The sequence below is a fragment of the Cheilinus undulatus genome, linkage group 21 (genome assembly GCF_018320785.1).
Source record: "Cheilinus undulatus linkage group 21, ASM1832078v1, whole genome shotgun sequence".
Lineage (NCBI taxonomy): Eukaryota > Metazoa > Chordata > Actinopteri > Labriformes > Labridae > Cheilinus > Cheilinus undulatus.
Window position 1 is genome coordinate 5,523,260 of NC_054885.1, and position 16,824 is coordinate 5,540,083.

A 16,824-nucleotide genomic window follows, 5' to 3' on the forward strand; every position below is an offset into this window, starting at 1 on the left:
CCATTATGTCTAACTCAACTTCCCCTGAGTGCTCACCAAAGTTGTGCACAGTGTTACAAATGTGCCACAAAGTTAACCAATTAGACAATCGAAAGGGGGGGAGTTCAACATTTTGAAGCTCAGAAGACATGCAGTAGTAAGCAACAAGGACATACCTCCAAGATGCTGCAACCCTAATTGGAGCCGAAGCAGCCAATCAGAGCTTAACACCCCTCGAGTACTGATTAGTTGACTTTGTGGCACATTTGTCACACTGTGAACAACTTTAGTGAGCGCACAGGGGAAGTTGAGCATGGACATAAGTGGCAGATTTTGAGAGAGGGAGAGACGATTTGAGCAAGCGCTATTGTCTGCCAGCGGGCTATCTCTACTTGAACCAGGATTGATTGTCATTTACTGTGAGACAACAAAGGATAAAATGATGGATTTTTGGACCTGAAACCCCATGACTCCTGGATTTGACTTAAATAAGCTTACGATAACATGTAGTCTGACCTTGGCATTAAAGCCAATAGTGTAAAATAATGTTAAAAAGATTTTGAGGAATGTTTTTAGGTCATCGAACTGCTTATCTTGAAGTGCAGAACCATGAAACTCCTGTTGTTTTTACACAGTAGCCTCCAACATGTGTTTGAGGCTCTTAATTACGTCAGCCAAAACATCTACTCTACTTCATTTAGAGAGAACAAATATTTCTCATCTGTGAGCTCTTAGTCACTCATTATGTTCTCTTGTGAACAAGTGTGTCTATTTTTTCTGACTCAGTCAGATGTTCCATCTCTCGCTTAGTGTGAAATGTCATTTGCAAGATGTATTTTGTTGACTGTTCTTCCACTTTTCTCATTTAGAGCCACTAATGTGCAAATGGCTCACACCCAAAGGTCACTGATTACATTACCAGTGGTGCCAAAATTTTCTCAACAGTGTTGTAGAGTCACATTTTAATTGGGTACAACGCTGCAGGGATGCTCATGATGTTTTTTCCTGCAGGAATGAGAGCAGCAAGGGGATGACTGTCATCAGCCTTGGATGGGTGTTTGTTTGTTTGTCTCAGTGCACAGCTACAGTGACAGGAAGCATGTTTTGAAGAAGTTGTCTGGGTGACTGCAGGTGAGACTGGTGGGCATTGTCTGGAGCCACCCTCAGACTCATGCTGCCATCGGCTAGAGCGGGGGCGACTCTGAAAACTCTGTGAGACGGCTTGATTGCAATGATGAACTTTCTTTTGAATGTTTCACTCAACATGATGTAAATAAACGGGTTGATGCAGCTGTTCGCATAGCCAAGGCTGATTGCAATGTTGTAGGCGTACATGAAGGCAAACGTGGGTCTCTGTACTCCAAGGTGGGCCAGCTGTAGGATATAATAGGGGGCCCAGCAGGTGAAAAAAGCCAGGCATATCGCCACTGCCATGCGGGTCACCTTCCTTGTCCTTACCCTTAGGCTGCGTGGAGGCAGAGGGGCGACTGTAGCCGACATGTTCTGCAGAATCTTAAAAAAGACCCCACAGATGACCACCCAAGGGAGAGCGAAGGCCAGGAAGAACTGGTACAGAGTGAACCAGTATGTATTGGTGGCCGGATTCGGCAGGAGGAGAGCACAGCCGACCGAGCCATCTTTGAGGGGCATGAGTCCCGTATACATCCAGACTGGAGTGATGGACACCAGAGAGAAGATCCACACCAGAGCCACAGCCGCCCCGGCCACGCACGGCGTCCGCACGTGCTTGAACCGGATGGGATGCACGGTCGCCAGATAGCGATCTAGAGTCATCACGGTGAGGATGTAGGTGCTGACGATCTGGCTGTTGGAGTCCAACGCTGTGATGACGGTGCACATGGTGGCCCCGAAGCACCAGGAGCCGTTTCCTACAAGCTGGTGGATGAGGAAGGGCATGCCGAGGAGGAAGAGGAGGTCTGCAATAGATAAGCTGAAGATGAAAATGTCTGGTACTGTTTGCTGAGAGCACAACTTGGTTTTCTTTACAATGGTGTAGATGACGATAGAGTTTCCAAAGATCCCAAAGAAACAGATGACGCCGAAGATGCTGGGCATGAGCACATTGTTGTATTGTTGCTCACGTTCTGAAATACACAAAAACACATGATTTGTTAGCACACAGAGAATCCTGCTGCTTGTGATCCTGCCTGTCTTATCTATGTTTTCTGTTTCAATTTATATGGCGAGAGAGGGGTGGGGCTAGAAGGAGCTGATTTGTATTCATCAAAACCAAGCATTCTGAGCAAGGCTGTTGGTTCATACAGAGACATAAAACCTCCTATGGTGTTTGATCCATATTATATTTGACCAAAGCACAGCAGACATTTCATTTAGACCTCATGGGACTGTAGCAGACAGTGGAAAAGGGCTCTGATAAGTCATCTTTAGCGTCCCTTCCCAGACGCATTTATTATCTTGTCAGACAGTGACATGATTGCTAAAGGGTTTCGCGTTTCACGCATAATTGCACCAGCCTCTTGTTGCTGCTTGCTTATGTCATGACTCCGCCGTGCCTGAAAGTACCGCTCCTAGACCAGGGGTGTCAAACTCAATCACAGCAGGGGCCGGATTCTGGATTCAGGACTAACCTGAGAGCCTAACAGTGTCCCCTTTTTAACCATAAACTGTCAACCTCGTTTCACCAGTAATAAAATATAAAAAATAAATGAATGATTTTGACATTTAAAAAGTTAAAAAGATAAGTTTAAAGGCTCACAATCTGAGAAAAGTAAATGTATTAGTTCCAAAAGGTCAAAGCATAAAATTGAAATTAAAAAATTATGTTTTTTAAAATGGCAAATAGAAAAAGAGGCAAAATCATGAGTTTAAAAGGTCAAAATATGAAACAAAATTTGTAATCATGAAATTAAAAGTCAAAATATGATTCAAAATTTTTAATTATGAGTGCAAAAGGTCAACTACATGATTATGAAGTCAAAGTTTGGAGTTGAAAATATGAAGTTAAATACAAAATTATTTTTTAAGAAGTTTAAAATATCACTTAAAAATTAGAACTATGAATCTTAAAGTTTGAAATTAAAAGTCAAAATCCTAAGTTTGAGTCCTAACTGTGAGATGCTAAGTTGAAATTTCATTACTCCTTACTTTTTCAGATTTTGTGACTTTACAAGGATATCTTAAATCATCAAGTATAAGTTCACATAAGTTTATACTTGAGGAAATCTGCAGACCCCAGACTGATGGGCCAGTTAGAACAGAAATATCAGATCATCTTGCGGGCCGGATTTCACTTTTCCACGGGCCGGATTTGGCCCCTGGGCCTTGAGTTTGACACCTGTGCCCTAGATGCTGATTGGTTACCAAAGCTCTGGAGTGCCCTCCCTTGTCATGTTCGTCTGTCCCCCTCGCTGCCTGTCTTTAAATCAAACTTGAAAAAGTAATTTTACCTCCCTGGCTTTCGGCTCTGCTTAAGAATTTTTTAATCTTTTCTGTTTTTATTGATCCATTTATGTCCTCCAGTTTTAACTTTGGTCCTGCATCTGTGTTTTATTGTTTGTGTTTTATTGGGGTTTTTTTGTTTTTTTTTCATTTTACTGTGCAGCACTTTGGTCAGCATGTTCTTGTTTTTAAATGTGCTTTTTGAATAAATTTGAATTGGATTGGTCCTGGTCAGCAGACCTGAAGGGCCCGTCGGGGACAGTGGCATGGAGCAGGTCAGAGATATTCAGGTGCCTGCAAATGCAGGGTTTTATGTACAAAACAGGAATCTTGCAGTCAATTCAGAAGTCGATTGGGTGCCAGCCTGAGGCATACAAAATGGGAGAAAAGTGTGTTGTCTTGCTGAACCTTGTCAGCAGTTTTGCAGCAGAATTTGGACGATTTGTAAACAAATGAGGGAGGATTTATTCAGGCAGGTAAAAAAGGAATTACAGTAGTGAAGCCAGGAAGATACAAACAAAAGCAAAAGCATGAAGGAGCCTTTCTAGCTTAGCTTGAGACACAAAAAGCTTCAGTTTGGCTATGTTTTTATAAATGAAAGAAACGAGAATGGGTTAGAAATTTGGCATGCTGATCAAAAGCATAATCTTGCAAAGCAGATGAATTTACCAGTCTGTCGTCAGGAAGATCCATCTAAAGCTCCAGTCTGGAAGAAATGTACAGGTCTTTACTTTGTATGGGAGTTTTCCAAGATGAATGTGGAATACACCCATGCACTGGATGTATAAAACAGTCTATCTGGCATGTAAAAAATACTCTGCAAACTACAGCTACAGCTCAAGATGTAGAGAGTTTGTAACAATAGGAGGAGACCTCCCAAAGCAGGCTCCATCTGACCACAGGAAGTCGGTCTAGGTTGGATTGATAGTCACTCCACTTAGGCAAGACCAGCAGGTGACTTTGAGTCTGCAGGGAAAGTAAGACTGTTGTCAGGGACTGCAGAGCTTCATAACAATGAGGGCGGAGAAAAGCAGAGATTTTCTGGGGGGATTGTGTGCCTTTATTAGAGAGACAGGACTACAGATAAAGGCGGGGACTAACCAAGGCTGCTTCAAGGACAACAGCCATTGTACACGTACTTTTTTATTTTCAATGTTTCTTCTCATCTTATATTTTAATACAATGCATATTTTAATGTCTATTTCCTCAGTATGATGTGTCCTGGAATGCTTTAAATGCAATGATCTGTTTTAACTCTCATCACTCTGTTGAATGCACAAAGACGAAACATGAAAATTCAGCTGAGCAGAGAGATGAATGAATGAGACAGCGGCTATCGGTATGACAGGTCCCAGAGCTGAGCTGTTAAACACTCTCAGCTGCTTTTGACAGGAACTGTGGCATAAAAAGTGGACTGAAATGACAGCAAATAGTGGTCAAAATGTCAGCAGTTCTGCAGTGAACTTTTTCTCCTGCACACTGGATTTTCATCACTTCTCAGTGATATGTTTAATTTGAGATTTCTAAGTGTAAGTCTGTTTAAAAAATGTATTTTGGTATTTTAATGGCTGATTTTTATGTGCATCTATCTATGTTCCATGTCAAAATCAATCAGAATTGTAAATATATCAGGCAGATCGTCTACAGTAATATGTACGTCAATCCAACGCATGCAAAAATAACCACATCTATAGCAATTTTAAGATTTATCTTCAAATATATCATGGAAGCAAAACAAGCACAGTATCACACCATCTAAATAGCTTAAATCAACTGAAATAAAGCCAGCTATATCCTCCTTCACAGTGTGAATCTGTTGGATTCCCAGGCTAAAATTCACAGGCTACCTCTTCAACCAGAAATAATCATTTATCATGAATAATCAGACTCCAACAACTGGAAAATGTGCAGAATTGTACACCTATTTCTCACAAAAGAACTCATTTTTCAGTTTCATTGTTAAGTGGTGCCTTGACTGCAACTGTAGCTCCTCTATCTGTTCATTTAGTGAATGAATGGGTATGAAATAAAAGTATTTAAACTTTAAAAGACAAAGAGGAAACAACATACCTTCTTTTAGACTCTCAGGTGAAGTGAAGAAGGAAAAAGATGAATTTGAAATGTAGTCCATGTTGACCCTCCTCAGAACTTTAATAATAATAATAATAATAATAAAAGTGTCACTTTTAGATCTATATAAAGCCCAGAAGAAGTGTAGTTTGAAAAAAAAAGCTCAGAAAAAGCGTTTAAAGTCTTAGTCCATAAATCTTCCGGTGGCAATGCAACATCTCGCGCGTGTTTTTGATATCCAGAGGACTACTTTCAAGCGCGCGCGACTACTTTTCAATAAACCGGCACGAGCCCTCGTGAGTTGACGTAACTCGTCATTCCTTCATTGGGGAATCAGTGTCTGAACTCGATTAAAGATGCTAACCCAGCCTAAAAAGCACAAATAATATTTTCTTCATTCTTAAAATCTATTACACCTTCCTGTTCAGCCATATAAGGTAAGTATTGAGGCTCCCACCCCTCCTGACAATCATCTGCTCTCTGTTGTAGCCTGCAGCTGTGTTCATCAGTGTTCATCAATGACGCCGTTTTCCCAAGCGTCAGCTTCTTCCGCTAGGTGGCAGCATGGTCAACATTTTAACACCTCTCCCTTCAGAATTGAAAGCAGATGTTGTGAAAAATGAAAACAAAGACAATTTGACCAAATATTTGGCCTATAATGGGAACTCTAGTGGGTCAAAGGTAACAGCAAATATACCTCAGGATACCTAACAACACGGGGACTAGTCTGTGGAATATAACTTGGTTAATTTGAGTCGTTTTACATTCTGCACGCTTTTGTCTGTCTTGTTTGTAAGATATAGCCATATACTTTTCTTAAATTTTTAATGAATATAGGGTTTTTTGGTCACTTGGAGTCAGATGTATATGGTTGCAGAATTTTTACCTGATATATGTATAATTATGATTAATTTTTCATTACATATTAGCTGGTTTTATGTGTAAATTCATGTCTTTTAGACCAATTACAATCATGCTTTTGGTATTGTATTTGTGTATATTTTGCCATTTTGCAACTTATTTTGCCACCTTTTCCCCATTTTTTCCACTTTTATCAAATTTTTGCACTTTTTAACCATGTTTTTGCCACTTTTTTGCCAATTTAAGCTAACTTTTGCCATTAAATACTCCTGTTTTCCTATATTTTACCCATTTTCGCAACTTCTTTTTGACACTATTTCCCCACTTTTGCCACTTTTATCCCATTTTTGTCCTTTTTTTAATCATTTTTTGCCACTTTTCATGCAAATAAGGTACATTTTGCATTGAATACCACTTGATTCCTTTTCCTCAAAATTTTTACCTCTTCTTTTTGACACTTATTTTTGCCCTTTTCACCATTTTTTGCTACATTTTGGCTGTTTAAGGTACCTTTTGCCATTACGTACCACTTGTTTCCTATTTTCTTGCCCTATTTTGCCCCTGTTGACTGCCTTTAGCCTATTTCAGCCACTTTTCACTCATTTTTTTCCACTTTTGGACCATTTTTTGCCACCCGTAACTCATTTTTTCGTCACTTCTCACCCATTTTTGCTGCTTTCTGACCATTTTTGCACTTTTTCTCCCCATTTTCACCCCTTTTCACCCATATTTGCTGCTTTTTGACCATTTTTTCACTTTTTCTCCCCTTTTCACCCATATCTACAAATAGGAGATGGAAACTAGCAATAGATATAATCTCTATATGTGAAACATCAGTTACTTTTAGCTTGTTTGTAACAGGCTGAAGTTTTACTATGTAATTTGCACTGTCCCTATCAAATAAACTTTATAAATAAATAAATTTTTGACAATTTTTCACTTTTTCTCCCGATTTTCACCCCTTTTCACTCATATTTGCTGCATTTTTGACCATTTTTGCCACTTTTGACTTATTTTCATTGCTACTTCAAGCTGTTTTTGCCACTTTTCACCACTTAGATTGTGGCTCTTGCAAAGGTATTTTTCAACAATTTGTCTCTTTGGTTGAGCAGGGTTGAGTAACACTGTTTTAGTGACTGCAGCTGCCTGTTCTGACTAGGACCATCTTAAAAAGAGGCTTTTAATAAAAGCTTGGCAGCAATAATTAAGTAGATAAGGTGTAATTCATCCCTCTTATCTGACAGTCCTGAAAAGAATAAGAAAGAATAATGATAAAAGATGTTAGTAATGCATATAAACACTTGATTAGGTGAGTGAAGATTAGGATAAATATGAAAACAAACAGACTGAATATTTAAACCCAAATTTGAATGCACAAAATAGTATACATACAGAAACCTGGTTATAATGATAAGTCATGAAATGTGTTATAGTATCATCCATGTAAGTATGAGTAGTGTATGGGTGGCCTAAGGCACTGGTGTCCAAACTTTTTCCCTGAGGGCCGCATTCAGAAAACATTAGGCCAACTAAGCCACTTTAATATAGCTGACCTTTAGTATATTAAAACTGATGGAGTTTAAAATGTGCTTTGTCAGTGAATGTGCTGATCAGTGCAGCAGAGAGGGGACATGTAGACGGCTTATCTCCACATTCAGTCACAGAACAAAAGCAAACTGAATAAACTTGAAAGGAGTGTTGGTGTTTGTAGATGATTGAAATGATACGTTTTGGACATCAGTCCTTGAGACAGAGCAAATAGAAGAGCAAATGTGCCCCACCCGTGCTGCCATTGGCTGCCGTAGTCCTTCTGTTTGCATTCATTATGGTGTTATGAATCCAGGAATCATTGTTTTGCCTGTGGCTATAATTATTTTTTATCCTGTTGTCTCAATTTAGTCCTGAAAAAAACATGTCAAATGTTGTTTATAGAATAAACATAGCATCATCAGTGCTGAAGCTTGAAGTACAAAGCAGTCAAACGTATTTTATTTTTAAGACTAAAATGGACCACATGCTGCATTTGACCTCTGGCAACAGTTTTGACGCCCCTGATTTGCCCTATTGTCTCAATTTAGTCATGAAAAAACATGTTGATGAATTCCTGTCAAAATGTTTGTTTACAGAATTAACATAGTGGTGCTACCAAGTCCTGAAGCTAAACAGGCTGATTTGTGTTCAGATGTGGGGCAAACAATATATTTTTTTTTTAAAGCAAAACGAAAAAAAGACCACGGGCTAAATTGGCCCCGTAACACAGTTTGGACAACCCCAACCTAAGAGAATTAAGGGCTGGTGTTTTGGTTTACACGTTACCGTGTTAACTGGTGACTCTCAGCGTTAGCTGATTTTGAAAAGTGTCTTCATGAATACCTTATTTTCATTAAAGACAAGTTTTTTTTAACATTATCATAAAATGATAGAAATCAATCGTTACTGCAATTTTCAGCAGATGCTGAAACTACGACAACCTGACAACCACAGACGCATTCGGCAGAAAGCCACCACTTGACACGGTCACTCATTAAACCCAAACACCAGCTTAATAGCTTTGGCGACCTAAAATAATAATAAGAGATAATTAAAACCAGTCGTTGCTACAAAAGCAGTTGTGTGAAGGGCTTGGCGGAGCAGAGGAGCAGACTGCCAGGGAGGAGCTCCACTCACATCAGCAGGCAGACCCTCCCAGCTCTGAGCGAGGAAACGGAAACCAGCGTCGTAAACCTTATGCTAGCAGCTACATTTGGGCTTGTAGGACGGGGTGTAAGCGACATCACACAGTTTGCTGCCTCTTCAGAGGAAACAGGGAGTGGATAAATACGCGACAGGGTTTTTGTTTCTTATTGCGGCAGCTTCGACACGGAATATCTCGAGTGGTGAGTTTTTTTCACCCCTTCTCTGTATGTGAAAGTAGTGTTTTCTATTCGCGTCGCAGGCTAGTCAAGTTTTAGCTGTGCTAACTGTGCCACTGAGCTAGCAACAACAGCTTGCGCTACGAAAAAAAGGTGTTTTCTTCCTTTTCATTTTTGCCAACGTGAAGCTAGCTCACAGGCCCCGGACGCTGATAATTGTGGTCTTTATTAAGAAATAGGGACTTTCTATGAGGAGTGCTGTTGTGGAGTTGGCCTTTGTGGTAAATTAACGGTGTTAAGTTTGAAAATCCCACAGCAGCGCAGTTATTGTTGTCCGACCGTTAGCCGGGTATGCTAGCTCGAGCGCTTTAGAATGCTGGGCGAAGGCTGTTAGCTGGAACGGATTCGATGCTCTGAAACTCGCGGAAATCGTTGGAAATGTGGTTTGGCTGTCAGAATTACAAATTAGTTTCTCTTCTAGTCGACATGTGGCTGTTAAACATTGAAAGAAGACACGTAGAGAACATTTGTTGCAGCTACCCCTATAAAATCCAGCTTCCCTTTTCATTACTAACACCGCACAAACGTTGCTTTTTTCATCGATGATGTGCTTTATTGTGTGAAGTAACGTTACAGCGGCCATGGATTGACTTGTTGACAGTTATATGACTGTAAACAATGACTGCGGTCAGTTTGGCACTTACCCCTTCGTTAATGCCAAACGACTTTTCTAGAAAATTTTCCCTGCATCATCTGATCTAGCCTCAGTTATGTAAATAAAACAGACTAGCAACTATTGTTGCTGTTGTATGTCAATCCTACTGTCAGATTTAATGACTTTAGAGCTCTTAGTGTGAACCCCTCAGATCTACACGGTGGCATATATCAGCAAACAACCTAATGAGATAACGTAGCTTTATCCATTTAACTCAGCAACTGTCGTTTTAGTCTGGGTATCTCTGTCAGCTCTGCTTAATAAGGCTCTGACTTATCTGTGTTTGGGCCTGGTGGCTGGCTGTCAAACGCGTCCAGAACAATTGCTTTTGATTGTAGTGAACTTTGCATCTTTTGTCTTTGTCCTTTTATAAATCTTGGCTAGTGTAGCAGGCATTAACCCCTGTTTAAATGGGTGTCCTTTTATAGACTGACTAAAAGAGTTGTCACAATACCGGAGTTTTATACTTAGAGATGATCTAGGCTCCACTTCGGGACCTGTCCTCTTTTATATTGTAACTGTTGCCTTTGGGTTCACTCCTTCAAAAACAAAATCATATTTCATTGCTATGCAGATGATATTCAAATGTATATGTTGTAAAAATGTAATGTAATTGCAAAGTTTTTTTGCCAATTTTGAGATTCAGATTTGATATGTGATTATTTTTTGAGTTCCTTATCACTGAAAGGAATGATCTTTAATATCATTCTCATTTTGATAAATATAAATAAACTCAAGGAGATAAGGGTTTCCTGTTTTCCATCAAAACTGACGCTGGAATTTTTGCATGCTTTGTAGAACAGAATATCTCTGCTGCAATGGGAAAGGGTTTTAAAGTAGTGTTTCTTACACCAGTGGTTCTCAAATTGTGTGGTGAGGCAAATTGATGTGCCTTGGGGCAAGTCTTGGCGTGCCGAGGAAATTTGTACAGCCATACGGTATTACTACAACAACTTGAGTTACTATAACAAAGAGATATGGTGTGCCTTGCGATTTTGGCTTGATCTCAGGTGTTCCTTGGGCAAAAAAGGTTGAAAACCACAGTTCTACCAACATTAAAGTTACAGAAATATTGCATTTTCTGTGATTTGAAAATAAAAATTGCCGGAGGCTATATTGCAATTTTAAGATTAATTGTGATCATCACTGTATTGTCTCAAAGACATTAAAATGTGGATGGTCTAGAATTTTTTTTAATCTAAAAAACAGTTCTATGTGCAGTTTATTATATTTGGACGGCCAAACCTAACTGATGTTGCAGCTACCCCTGGCCCGTTAACAGCCCAGAACTGCACATCTGTTTAAAATTTTTCTTATTTTTGATCACCTCCATGATTAAAACAGTCTTTTTTTCTAGCTCAGACTGTTGGCAAAAGTGAATCCATGCCTGTGCAACCTCCAGGCTAGGCTATTGTAATTCTTTGTGTGCTGGCATGAAATTATCCTCTCTGTGCTGTCTACAGCTTGTGCAAAATGCTGCAGCGTGAAAAAGAAAGCATTTCAACCCAACTCCTATCCTAGTGTCTCTTCATTAGCTTCCTGTTAAATTTAGGATTGATTTTAAGATTTTAATGATTGTTTTTGAAGTTTTAAATGGATCAACACTATTATATCTTGCAGACCTCTTGCATTATCACACTCCTGCCCAACCACTGAGGTCAACTAACCAGCTGCTTTTAGAGTTAAAAATGCAAAAACTGAGGGGATTGAGCTTTTGTGGTGATTGCTCCCAAGGTATGGAACAATCTCCCCCTCCAAAATATCTGTCTAGTCCGTCTACATTTTTAAGGCGCTGCTGAAAGCCCGTGTACTCTAATTAACCCTGGCTCTTCCCATTTCTCCCATTGTTCTATATTCTCATTCAACAAGGTTTTCTCTTTGGTCCTAGTTATTATATCAGTTTGTCTCTTCTTGTCTGTGATTATTAACAGTTGCAGGCAAACTCCTGCACACTGTTGCAGTTTGGAAGGCGTGCAATTTCTGTGCAAGTTGGGCAGTGTGCAGGAGATGCATGCAACTTCTGATGCAGTTATTCCTTTCCTACACAACTTTCGTTTGAAGCAGATGTAGCTTTTAAGTTCGCATGTAATTTGTGATGCAGTTATTCCTTTCCTACACTGCTTTCTTATGAAACGGATGTAACCTTTAAAGTATTTGGTACTTTTCAATTACAAGCGATCACATGACAGAGAATGCATGGATTTAATATGATGTTATGACTAATTACAGCTGTAATAAGGCCGCTCTATTATGGCAAAAATAAAAATCATGAGTATTTTGATTGATATTGAGAACATGATGAAACATGATTAATGTGGGATCTTTAGATTTATGTGCATCCACATTCTGAGCACTTTTAAAGGATGCAATACAGGAAAACAGATATGTAAATATGTAAAAGTAATGATAAGATAACAGTAAGTGAATGAAAATAAGTTTACTATGATTGAAAGGTAGTGTTGATGTTTAATAGGTGCCAAAATTGAACACCAAATGCTCAGATTTAGCACACATGACACAACAAAGCAACGCCAAAATTGCTATTGAGGTTGAAACTTCATTAATTGCAGTTTTCACTCTGTATGATCTTACAAATGAAAGTGTGTGATCTCAAAACTATTAATTAAACTGTCATTTGAATACAGGGATTAATTTTGAAAAAAGGGCTTACTGACAGATCCATTATGTATTATTCCTAGTTGTATCCATGTTACTGTGATGTATTTTTTTGTGTAGAATCTTAATGTCTCTGAAGAGAAAAGCATGGATGTCTGACTGAGTAACTACCCATGCTCTTCTGGCTGTGCGGTTGTAGCTTAAAATACATTTAAATCTGATCAAGCACTGTTTTTTTTCTGTTTGCAGGTACCTCACTGTAACCTTTATGTGAGGTCTAAGCCCTAAAGGAGCGGGTCACAGACGGGAGGAGAGACTCGGGAGAAGAGCATCTGGCCACAGAAGCCTGGATACGACTTTTTATTTTTTATTCAGCCCCTTAGACACAACTACAACCAAGCAGTTTATCAGCACTCTAACAACAACAAACATGGAGGCCATTGCCAAATACGATTTCAAAGCCACTGCTGATGATGAGCTTAGTTTCAAGCGTGGAGAAGTCCTTAAGGTAAGAGACGACTGTTGGATCATTTAAGGTCGAGGCTTGTCAGCATTACTCATAATTATGCAATGCCAGGGTTTATTTCCTGTGTAGTTAATCATAATCTATCCTGTATTAAATCAGAGTGGCAGCAACAGGAGAGAGAAAGAGAGAGTTTTTGAGGAAGGATTAAATTCCTACCCCAAATAGAGTTAGGGTGATACCTATAGCCTGTTCTGACATCAGTATGCTCCCCTTTTATCTACTTTAGATGTTTCTAGATGTTTCTGTTTGGCTTTAAGCATTTTAAACAGACTTAGTAGCCTTCATACTCCAAAGAAGACTGCATCATATTGGAGTGCACATGGTAATTACATGGAGCAGCAGAAAAACAAAATGTTTAAGGGGTGTGCTGCTGCTGGTTGTACAACAATGACTGCAGAAGGTCCCAATGATTGAAGAGGCTAAAGATGTGGGTTTTTTGTTCCATTATGAACTCTCCGAAGTGCTCTCAGTGAAACCCAGATCCCCGGGCATGAGAGGCTTATTTAAAGCCTTGTGCTTTCTGCTTGCCTGAAAAGCATTTGTGTCAGTCACGACCTTGATGAGATGGCCAAGATATTAGGAAGTACATACTGCAATTTTTTTTTTTTTCTGGGAAGCGATTCTCTTTGGATTTAAATGCAATCATCATAATCCCTCTGTTTGTAGTCATGATAGAAAGAAGCAACAGTGCAGACAAATGATACAAACCATCATATCTTCATTTTCTGCAAACTGTTTGTTGCTAGTTAAAGAGGTTTTAACATCCCCTGATCATATGTGACTTAGAGATCATCATTTTCTTTCCCAAGGCTTTCAGGTCTGATCTTATTATGCACAAAAAGATGCCTTAAGTTAAGATGGTTCTCAGAAACTGTGCTCTTGAGCTGCTGGCTGATAACAGAGTGAATAGGCTCTTTGTGAAAATACAATTCTAAAAGAGTGCACAGCTTTGTCTATGTTCAGTGTAACCTGTCACCCTGTTAATGATCACAACAGCAGACTGTTTCTATGGGCAACATTTGGTTTACAAGACATGCAGGTAGATAGTAGTGTTACTGAATGCGTGCATCATTTAAACTAAAACCATATTTTACTTCCTTAATTAACATGCTCAGCATTAAAATTGATGGTGTTACACCTATGACTGGAACTTTTCATGCAGATTAGAACAAGGGGGAAATCCAGTGCAGAGAAATAGTATTAGTCACCTTACTGAAAAGTCAAGCAAAGGAAAGTTATCCACCAATCAGATCATTTTTATGTAGAAAATGCCTTTAAAATAGAGAGATTTCTTTCCATTTGGTTTAATTTTGGAAAATAAAGAGTTTTACAACAAAGCCTTCAATCGAAGAAAGTGGAATGGACTCTTTATCTCAGTTTTATAGTTTTAATAATTGATTTCTTCTATCAGAATATAGCTAACCAGTTAATAGATAGCAGAACAACTAAATGCTACAAGAAAATTGCTGGACCAGCACTGAGCTATTTACAAATACATTTAGAAAATGTTTCCTTCCCAAGTCTTTTAGGCCACATTGGCACAGAAACTAGGGATGCATGTCATCAGTGTTATGTCAGTATTCAATATGCTGATATTTGCAAATTCAACCTAGCAGATACACATATCAACACTGATAAATGGATGTAGTTCAGACTAAGGATGTTTCTAAGCGTCTGTTTTCATATTAGGCTAAACGCTCATTTAAATTCTGTTTAACCAACTAGTCTAAAGAGAAGGAAATCCTTAGAAAACAGTCAGATTCCTCACAGGGTCATAGTGTCAGCGGGTGTGATGTTATTCTGATAAACCCTCTACAGCGTGGCTAACATTACAGGCTAGCGCTGCCAGCCTTCATTCCTCTTTGCAGATTAACATCATGATTTGATATGTGGCCTCTTTTCACTTCTGGTGGAAGTTTTATGTGAGTTCATCCCTCGACAGCCTACATATCAATTTATTTCCATTTACTACTTTAAAAAACTGTCATACTGCACTGTTCCTACTACACGCCAACTGGTAAGCCACCGCTAAGCTTCTCATGTTTACATCCAATGAAGTGCCAGACAGGAAGGCAGTGGCCATTAACTGAAGCTACAGCAGCCTCTAGTTGCAGGAGGTTCTTTACTGTTTAAAAGAGCAATACAGACCAGGATTTCAAGCCTGTGTTTACCAAAAAATGGTGGGTAGTTCATTTAGCTGACTCGTAAACCCAATCCAGCTAATTTAATAAACTAATTTAACCATTTTAGCGATTAATCCCTAGTTCCGACCAAAAACTTACATCCTTGCAACACTCTTTTATATAAGGTATGAGCATGTACAAAGAAAAACTGTTCAGCTTACAAGGGTCTGTTGGTCCAGGCCAAAACTCCATTTTTTTTTAATATGATCGATATTTACAGCAGATTTTAGCCTGTATTAACAACCTATATATGATTGATATTTACAGCAGATATAGGCCAGTATTAACAGCCTATATATGATCAATATTTACAGCAGATATACGCCAGTATTAACAGCCTATATATGATCGATATTTACAGCAGATAGAAGCTGGTATTAACAGCCTATATATGATCGATATTTACAGCAGATATACGCTGGTTTTAACAGCCAATATATGATGGATATTTACAGCAGATATAGACCGATATTAACAGCCTATATATGATCGATATTTACAGCAGATATACGCTGGTATAAACAGCCTATATATGATCAATATTTACAGCAGATATACGCTGGTTTTAACAGCCTATATATGATCGATATTTACAGCAGAATATACACTGGTATTAACAGCCTATATATGATCGATATTTACAGCAGATATACGCTGGTTTTAACAGCCTATATATGATCGATATTTACAGCAGATATACCCTGGTATTAACAGCCTATATATGATCGATATTTACAGCATGTATAGGCCTGTATTAACAGCCTATATATGATCGATATTTACAGCAGATAGAAGCTGGTTATAACAACCTATATATGATCGATATTTACAGCAGATATACGCTGGTATTAACAGCCTATATATGATCGATATTTACAGTAGATATAGGCTGGTATTAACAGCTTATATATCAGTTATGAATGTCATCAGAAACATTCACATCTGCCACAATTTCAGTTTATGTCTGCAGATATCGATATGCTAATGATATGCAAACATAAGCCATTCTTTCCCTTTTAATTCAAACAACGTTTTCACTGCAACCATCGGCACACAATCTTACATATTTTACTCTGCTTAATAACACTTTGTACATGTCTGTCTTTAATGTGAGGACTACAGATGGAAATTAGCGTCACGCTAAATCTGGTGCAGCTATCTTTTTATTTTTATAAATAATTAATGACACTGCACGCTGTCCTATTAGATAAATTAAACTCAAACAAATCCACAAAATCAACTAAAAATGTGGTTATATACATGCTAAGATCAGTAGTTGGTGGGATGACTTTTAATTCTGTAACTCATGCATTTGCACAAACTCTTCCTCCCACAGAACAGTGAGGTGTAAACGTGCAAAAATTACTAATGCACATGCCACGCAGAGTGACTCTAAGCTATAAAGGGAGTAGATTCAAAGAAGATGTCAACTGGGAGTGAGCTGCACAAACAGAACTCTGGAATCAGCAGTTGTCATTGTAAACCACCTACTCATGCATGGTTACTGACTGGAACTACATTAGGCATGTGCGTTAAGTCTCTGTTTTCAGGGGAAATACTGGATGATGGAGATGATGTTGTTTTCGAAAGTTTGCACTCTTA

The 16,824-nt window shown here is 38.8% G+C and overlaps 2 protein-coding genes across 2 annotated transcripts in view; one reads left to right on the top strand and one right to left on the bottom strand.

Moving 5' to 3' along the window:
* Positions 1–1,050: 1,050 nt before the first annotated feature.
* On the bottom strand, positions 1,051–5,530 carry mchr1b (melanin-concentrating hormone receptor 1b). The gene is made up of 2 exons (XM_041778494.1): positions 5,470–5,530; positions 1,051–2,084 (listed from the first exon to the last, which is right to left on the bottom strand). Exons 1-2 carry the CDS (start codon positions 5,528–5,530, stop codon positions 1,051–1,053), a joined length of 1,095 nt encoding a protein of 364 aa, XP_041634428.1.
* Positions 5,531–9,033: 3,503 nt separating this feature from the next.
* grb2b (growth factor receptor-bound protein 2b) overlaps positions 9,034–16,824 on the top strand; it is a 63,672-nt gene continuing 55,881 nt past the window's right edge. Inside the window, exons 1-2 of the mRNA XM_041778258.1 lie at positions 9,034–9,206; positions 12,763–13,021. Of these exons, the coding sequence (XP_041634192.1) occupies positions 12,944–13,021 (78 nt within the window). The 5' untranslated portion in view covers positions 9,034–9,206; positions 12,763–12,943. The remainder of the gene's footprint in view (positions 9,207–12,762; positions 13,022–16,824) is intronic.